At 38.7% G+C, this 8843-nt stretch overlaps 1 protein-coding gene across 1 annotated transcript in view; it reads right to left on the bottom strand.

Moving 5' to 3' along the window:
* Positions 1-1272: 1272 nt before the first annotated feature.
* LOC101158803 (tumor necrosis factor ligand superfamily member 10) overlaps positions 1273-8843 on the bottom strand; it is a 63126-nt gene continuing 55555 nt past the window's right edge. The window contains exons 3-7 of the mRNA XM_011487639.3: positions 8760-8796; positions 8577-8678; positions 3696-3862; positions 3270-3380; positions 1273-3190 (exon numbers count right to left, since the gene is read on the bottom strand). Of these exons, the coding sequence (XP_011485941.1) occupies positions 3005-3190; positions 3270-3380; positions 3696-3862; positions 8577-8678; positions 8760-8796 (603 nt within the window). The 3' untranslated portion in view covers positions 1273-3004. The remainder of the gene's footprint in view (positions 3191-3269; positions 3381-3695; positions 3863-8576; positions 8679-8759; positions 8797-8843) is intronic.

The raw sequence follows: 8843 nt of genomic DNA, 5'->3' as shown, positions 1-8843 counted from the left end.
TGGATTACATGAAATCTTTCTACCTTTATTCACCTTTATCATGGTAGGGAGAACACGTCAACGTAAGGGTGGGGTCATCTAAGATAGCACAAGGGTTAAAAAGCCTATATCACGCTATTCTTTAGCCTTTCAGAGTAAACTATATGCATATATATTATCATATATATGCATATAGTTTATTGTTTAAATATATCCATATTATAATGCATTACCTTTGGTTACATATTATTTTTGCAGCTAATTTCCTACCCGGAAGTAAGATGATTCTATCTATGAGGCTCCGCCTTTCACTCCTTGTGGGCGCTGCCCATTTCATGACGTCAACCTAGTGTCGGCCTTGCCAGAGTGTCTGTGTTTGGCCCACGAAAACAAACAACATCCGAACTTTTGCAAAGATGATCACGCAAGCTCAGCAGAGAAAGTGGGTGTTTGTGTTAGCCTGTGGGCAGTGCTGGCAGCACAGACTCTTCCTGGAAGGGGCTGTTCCCTAAATGTCTGTGACACAATGTGAGGACCCACTCGTTTTAGTAGATTGGGAGGGGCTCAGAAATGCAGGAACGGATAAAAATACTGCTTTGGGGTTGTTTATAGAGAGGAATGAAAATTATAATACATTTAAAAGTTCAAAAAGTTGATTTTTCATGATATAGGCCCTTTAAATATATATATATCATCCCACTCTGATCATCTTTTGATCTGTCATAATAGAGTTCCCAGTGGTCTTTTGAACATGATTATGTGTGTTTTCTATGTTCTGCAGAGCAACAGGAGTTCATTAGAAATTTGCCTCAGAGTTGTGGATGGAACTGTTGGTGGTGAGTAACCCCGCCCCCCCTTCTCCTCCTCATTACTGAGACCTCAGAGCAAGGAACTTGTGGTCCGACCAGTGTATTTTCTACATCACAAATTAGCTCTTTTACAAACATTCTTCTGCTCCTAATTCACAACATTTTGAATAAAGAAATACTCAGAAATTTAATTTTAGGTTTAATCTTCTTTATAAATGTCATCTGTCATGAGAAAAAAGTCACAAGAACATGTTAAAACAGCCATTTTCATTGGAGTGGGTAGTAAAATAAAACGTTCTTCTTGTCTAGCCAGTTTTGCTGACATTAACATCTGCTGTTCATTCTAAACATCTTCACTCCTTAAAAATTTCTGAGCACAACTTCTGTTTGCATGTTGGTTCAGTGCGTGGGGCTGTCTTTACAACTTTGAACAGACACTTGATGATTTAGAGGAACACAGGAAAGCCAACAAAAGTAGTCACACATTTGTAGTAGAACTTTAATGCACTTTGAAGTAACCTTAATAAAGCCAATCAGTCACAGCTGTTGTGGTCTGCATCGAGCAGGTCTGGAGTTCTGTTCCTGGGAGAGCTCAAGCGGACTAGAGAAGTATGCTATGGTGCAACATTTGGAGTTGGTTCAACTTAGAGGCATAAACTGGCTGTACGTTTCATAAATAGGAAACAGAACCAAGTCAAAAGAGAAAAAAAGAAAAATTGGAGTTTCCATCCACTTCAAACATCCAAATGTCAAGACGGTCCTTAAAACTCCTTTCACATTCCCATTAAAAAGAAAAGACTAAACTGTGATGCCACTTTTCCTACTTGAACTTTTGTACTTCTTTTGATGGCTTGTTGAAGGAAAACTGTTTGGAATACGTCGTTGATAAAATCGTGACCTTTTTAACCAACTTTAAATCTTCAGTTGGTCAAAAAACAATTTTTTGACGGCAGAAATTAAAAAAAAGTTTTTTTTAATCCAACAAAAGTGAGTTTACACCTGTTAATTGGAACGTTTGCAAAACCCCATTAAGCTGCAGCAACGTAATGTCAGTAAACATGTTTTTGCTCAATTCATTTGTCACTCTGACTATGCAAACACATCTACAGACGGCATACTGGCTTTTTCAGGCAGTGTGCCAAGCCAATTCCTAAAATAAAACACAATGCAGTGTCACAGGTTAGACAAGGCGGAGTGTGTGTGTAGGGGAGGTTGTCGGAATAAAAGTCCAAAAAGAAAAACTGGTTGGGCTGAATGCGGCATTCAGCCTGCCCTGGCCTATCCTCGTCTCTTCTGGGCATAGTCCTCCTGACTTTCGACAGGTTCCACCCTTTGCTTGCATGCCAAAATCGAAGGCTTATTCCAGTTTCTGTACAGATCACACCATCGCAAGAAAACACAATCCTCATTGCATAAATTCCACAGTTTTAGTGTCACAAGGAAAGAGTCAGCATTTAGTCAAAGTGGTTTTTCAGTCCAGTCAAGGTACTTTGGAAAGAATAAAAAAGAAAAATCACCACAGATCGTTATCTTATTATGAACCATGTCTGGTATACAGCACTTAGGTGGCACACAGAGGAAATTCCCAATCCACAAACATTTGCTTTGGTATGATTATTAGAACGATTTCTGCTGCTGTTCAACAGTCCTTCCTCACATCTTTGATGCAGAGGCTCCATGAGTTCATTCCTCGGGAATCCAATCGTTCACACAGAGAAGAGTGTAGGCAAAAGAGACACTTTTGAGGAGTTAGTGGTCATTTGGCTACCAGCTGGGTTCCCATGGGGGACATTTAAACTGACTGAGGGCATTCAATTTTTGGTTTATAACTTCGAATTCTTTTTCCATGTTCCCTCATTAAAAATACACAGTAGACCAGAATCCTCCTCTTCTTGGTTGGACATGTTTTGCAGGTCCATCTTGCTTCAGCACTTAGGGTTTTTCAACAAAATGTCTTGGAAAAAAAAAAAATCCCATCTCTTTTCCCTTTGATCACATCCTCTTGCAGCATTAAACGGTCAAACTGAATTTTTGAAGCCCCCATCCCCTCCTTCAATGTATTTGTCCATCCAAACCTTGAGGATCCGAAATCCTGGCTCAAACCTCTTTACAATCAACGGATTTAAAAAAAAAAAAAGCCACAGTTTCATTTTCTTCATCCCAGCATCGTAATCCACCAACAGTCTCTCCACTCTGTGGTCACCCACTTTCTTCCCTTAAAGGTCAAGACGGAAGGCGCCAAAATAGCTGGAGGACTCATCGGCGTTCACCATGGTGGGGGAAGAAACGGAGACGAAGAGCTCATCGCCAGCCCTCAGCTCGAACAGTCCTCCCTGGTAGACGGAGTGCAGGGAGTACTCCGCATCCGGAGCCCAGCACTTGGTTCCAACCCCTTTTAAAAGCTGCAGGAGGGAATGAAGATGCTCAGCGTTATTGAAACAGTTAGCTTTCTTCTGGTTCTCGTCAGAGGCAACATTTCACCTGTATTGGGCTCGGGTAGGAGGTTTTTTTATAGACACACTGCACCAGCTGGTGGCTGACACTGCGCTGGTCTCCATCACTTGCTACTGGAGACGGATAACGAAAATACACCTGGAAGGAGGAAGCAAGGAGAACAGTTACAACCAACCTTAAATGGATGGATTGGATGTTGTTTTAACCCTTGTGCTATCTTAGATGACCCCACCCTTACATTCACGTGTTCTCCCTACCATGACAAAGGTGGATAAAGGTGGAAAGATTTCATGTAATCCATGGACACCAGTGAAGATTACAAATCTTTGAAGAAAAAAGGTTCAGCGCACTGTCTAGTGGGTCTAGATGACCCAACTCCCAATGTTAAAGTGCATAGGATAGCACAAGGGTTAAACATGTATGGTAACAGTAAAGACTTTGTTTTGGTATTACCTGGGAATACAGGTAGTAGCGCCCATCTTGAGGCACTCGCAGCTTCCCATTGGACAGGGTCATGTTGTGGAGGTGAGCTCCAAAACTCTGATTGGCCCATGAGCGCACCATATGTCGACAGGATTGGTGGAGGCCCGGCGTGATGGCTGCATGGTTAGCGACTCCCGCTGGGTAAGAGGACAAGGGAAATATGAGGAAAAAAACACAAAATATTCTTAAAATTGTCCAAATACCGGTATGTAGGTAAAGGTCAGCAGCAGTACCTATATAAACCACAGCATTTATTTTATGTCTGTAACTTAGGATCAGATCAGGTTAATGAAGCACCATGTTTTTATATAGGCCTAAAAAAGTTTTGTTCAATCAAAGTATTCTTTGCACAATGACAGTTAAGTCACAACATAAACATGATCAAACAATGCTCCAAAGTGCTCTTTTTATGTCAACCTAATGCTAAAAACAGTCCACCACTTTAAAGAATTGACAGCAAATTTAAATTTTATGGAATTCAGATGTTTTTTAAACTCTTTAATGAAATTACACACAGAAAAGGCAATATCATTTATATCAAATATCAAAATACATACATTTTACAATCTTTCAATACAGCAAGTAGTCAGTTAAAAAATGTTTTGTTATTTTCTTTTTTACCATAAAGTTAAAGAAATAAGCAAAACCTTTCCCGCTAAAAGTGTTTTCGAGTTTTCATGGAGGCATTTTGAAATGAGCAGGAAAAGCCTTTCTACTGCCTCTAGTGGAATGGTGATGAACTGCAGGACAAACAATGTTGACTAAGTAATTTACAAAGTCCCGCTCCAACTACATTGTCTTCCATTGTAAATCGTTCCCAGTGGCCTTTAATTATGAATATGCAGTTTTTAGCGAAGATCCAAAAGCCTGTGTCATTTTCTTAAGTCGTATATTCTGCAGAGTGTCAGGAGCTCATTAGAATTTCCCCTCTGGGTGATGGGTGGAACTGTTGGCGCGGAAGTAACCCTTTCTTGATATCCCAGCACGTCTTTGTTCACACACTCTCCCTCTAGCTCACAGCCCCTCACAACCCCAATGAGATAGGGGTCTCAGAAATGAGTGTATCACATTTGTTACAAATGGTCACATAGGATTAAGAGTGTTTTTGTTTAGATGTGCTAAAGAAATTGTCTCATTTTTTCTTTTTCTTAATATATTTTGAATGCACAGAAAAAGCCTGATTTTACCTTTTTTTGTTTGAACTATTTTTTGATCGAAGTTGGTTGCATAGTTTGTGGAATGTCAATCAGTTTTTAATTTCTAACTTAAAGAGCAAATATCAAAAAAGAAAACTTATTGAAGTGATGCAATTCCAGTACATTTTTATCCTTAAAACAGTCGCAATCAAGCTTTTATGATTTTAGACTTGCAGACGTTCTTGGTTAGTCATCCTACAGTACGTTACAAACATCACAGACCCGTGTGCACTTACAAGTCAAAGTGACGTTGTTGCTGATTTATCAACAGCTAGATATATAATATATATCATGCTTCTAATGATAAAAAACATCAGACTGGGTATAACTCACTACAGATACTGAAAATATCGAATCGATTTGATTCACAAATTAACAAATTGATTAGATTTATGATTCAACCTGATTTGACTTAATACATAATTTTTTTTAAATGTTTCCATCCAAAAACAGTCTTGTCTGGTTTAGAGAAACTACTTTGAAATTTAAAGGAAAATAATAAGATACTATTAAAAAAAAAATCTGTAAATAAAAGCTGTAATTTTTTTCAACAGAATACAAAAAAAGAACACGAGACATTACGTTAAAGGATTCATGGATTTGATGAAACCCATGAACCAAGTCCGAGGTCTGATCCCAGTGCAGCAGCTGCTTTAAATTAGTTGCACACTTCAACATAACCCCAATAATTCCAGTTCCTTCCATGAAGGTCCACATTTCATTACACTGTTTTTGCAATACTTCAAACTATGCTTATGGTGGTGCCTGCAGCCTGGTCGACATGAATGCAGTTAATCCATCCTCCAAGAGGCTAAACGGTGCTTACTTATGACAAAGTGATACATTTGCAAAGTTCTAATGATAAAGCTTAGTTTGTTTTATTCCATATTTTAAGTATCTGTTTAAGTTCAACTCCTAAGACAAATCTTTAATGCCAAACCCATTACAGTACTTTTTTACTCAACATATTATGAACGTTCATGTTTTACAACATAAATGTCCTCTGGTCTACTGAAACATCAAATCAAACTAATAAGAAAAGCTGTAGATTACAAAATGAAACAAACAGCAGAGAATTCCTAAAATGTCCTTTTGTTTGTTCCAAACTTGTTACATCCTTGGGATTTGTAGACAGCAATTGCCTGGAAATGATCAGACAACAACTGTCAAAGAGTATCTTGCTGCTGCATGCCATGTTCTCAGGGAGAGTATGAGAACCTCAGCCCCTCTTCCCTTACTCACTGATACTTTGTGGAAATTACATCAGGATGCCTTTGCCAGATTGTCAACACCCTTCAGCTCGCACGCAGTGTCAGATGAAACAATGTGCAAAACTGTAGAGAACACCCACTCAGAAAACTCCTCACAGCACAAATTCCTTTTCTTTACAGAGATACTCTCCAGTATTTGAGGATGAGATCATGTCCTTTAACATAACGTTTCACGGGGACATGAAAGACCAAGAAGGTTACAGCAAAGGGTCTTGTGATGTGTGTAGTGGTGGAGAACTGATCTTGCAGAAGGTTGGATGTGCAGAAAAATAAAACAAAATGGTGGAGAAAGAAAGCAATCACAAAAAAGTGGGTTTGAAATAAAGAGACAATGTCAAATGAAAGGTAGCCAAGCCAATGAACTTAAAGTAGGTGTGACACAAAAGAAAAGCAGGATTAGAGCGGATCTATTAACACATACTTTGAAGAAGCAGATCAAATAGAGAACTTACCTGGAAAATCTACAGTTTTACAGGAAACAAGCTAAACAGGAAGTGTACTCCAAAGAAACTCAAAGTAAATCTTTAGCCAGCGAGGTAACACTAAATACAGGAACACGAAAAAATTACAAAAACATGACAAAGGGGGGAACTTTTTCCAAATGTCACCAAGTTGTGATGCTTTAGGGCAATTTCAATAAAGAATACCTTGATGCCAGTATATCTGGGCAGCTGTTAAGTAACCCTACACCTACATCATTAAACCCTTTCATTCTGAACCAATAGCTAAATTGCCTATCTTTCTTCTTAGCCAATAACAGTCATTTACTTTATTCTCTGCATTCCAGACAGTTTCTCTGGCCCTCCTCCACCTAGTTCTCCACCAGGAATGATGCTTTGACATGGCCTGGCCCTAAACCACCCTCTGTGTCTAGACCAGGGGTCTGCAACCTGAGGCTCCAGAGCCACATGCAGCTCTTTTCCCCCTCCATTGTGGCTCTTTGGCTTCAAAGAAAAATCGTGACTATTTGAATAAATTATTTCTGATTTTTAACATGTCAGATAACTGATGAACTGGAATGATGCTAAACAGTTAAATCTACTGTAAGAATGGTTTGTTAAAGCATACATCTTACTTTCTGTTGCACAACAGTATCTAGTTGCTGTTCATAGGCAAAGTTCTGTATGTAATTGCTTTAACATATATGTACAGGTATAAAAAAAAGGGTCTACTCCAATATTGTCATATGCTGTACATGAAGGATAAAGGCACAATCATGTTTGACTTTCTTGCATTTTTTCATTTAAGTACGGTAAATCTGCTACAGCTGGAGGATCTTCTTTTGACACAGGGTGTATTTTTTTTAAAGGAACATTTAAATGCTGCTGTCGAAATAATTTAAAATTTTGAGCCATAGAAGAACATGACACTGTTTTTTAATTCAATTTTTGTACAAGCTACAGTTTATAAATTAATGGGTTAGTGGTCATAAAAACATAAAGTATGTTTTTCTAAATGGTGAGGTGGGATTTTGCGGCTCTCGCCAGCTTTTGACTGGTAAAAAACTGAAATAAATGGCCTTTTTCAGCATTCAAGGGTGCTGACCACTTAGACCACTTAGTGGTCAGCACCCTTGAATGCTGAAAAAGGCCATTTATTTCAGTAACGAGGTAACACTAAACACAGTACCACAGCCTAGCCTGGCTGTGGTGCTGTGTTTAGTAATCTTGATCTGAGCTTATCCCACGCATGCTAGACATCATCGGCCCAGAGCCCAACCACCAAAGATTTATAGTCTTATTTGTTTTTGCACATCTTTCTGGATCATAATGAAATCATTTTTTATATTCCAGAGTTGTTGTTGATTTGAAGTGTTTTGGAGCAAAGGACTGGTTAATGTCCAGGTTAAAGCACTTTTAGTCACTCCAATAAAAAGGAGCAGATTCTGACAGCAAACATTTTTACTACAGTCATAGCTTTTTTACAAAAGTGGGTCAATGCAGCAAAGTGAACTCAGGATTTGAGCGTTTTGTAAGTATTTCTCCTGTTTGTGGGTTTATCGAAAATTTTTGGATAGGGAAAATGAAAAAGACCATTCTTAGGGTGTCACAGTTTGTTGGGTTGAGCAACTATTTGCAATTGGTTGGCAAAATCTTTGATAAGACACAAAACATTTTCTTTACCTGGAAGGAAGCTGTTAGTCACTTTAGATGAAAATATTTACTGAAACCATTCAATGTTAAAATAGTCCTACATTGAAACCTTTGTGTTTGCTTAGATACCCATTCAGATCAGTTGTTAGCACCATCAAAACATAGTTACATCATATGAATCACATGCTTTTAGATCCCTGATCTTTTCAGACTTTTTGTTCTGGCTTGTTCTTCAAAGTCTTCCTTCCAACACCAATTCATGTCCCCTAAGTAATCATTTTGATGGCTCACCTTGAGAAGTGGTGTCTCTGAGAGTCAGGTGGGCAGATGGCCGCTGGACCACATGGCTCATGAAGTTTGAGTTGTTGAAGGAAATAGGCATCTTTCTGGCCTCTGGGGACAGATAAATAAATCACAAAAGCAGTTAGAAAGGGAGATCAACGTAAGTGGAAGAAGAGCGATAGAGATGCTTACCTATGAAGGTTTGTTTAGAGATGATGTTTTCTGTCACCTGAAGCAAGAAAGAGGCAGAAATATCACCAAAAACATCACAAACAC

The sequence above is a fragment of the Oryzias latipes genome, chromosome 18 (genome assembly GCF_002234675.1).
Source record: "Oryzias latipes chromosome 18, ASM223467v1".
Taxonomy (NCBI): Eukaryota; Metazoa; Chordata; class Actinopteri; order Beloniformes; family Adrianichthyidae; genus Oryzias; species Oryzias latipes.
The sequence above is the reverse complement of the archived record's forward strand: the minus strand, read 5'-3'. Positions and strand labels throughout refer to the sequence as shown.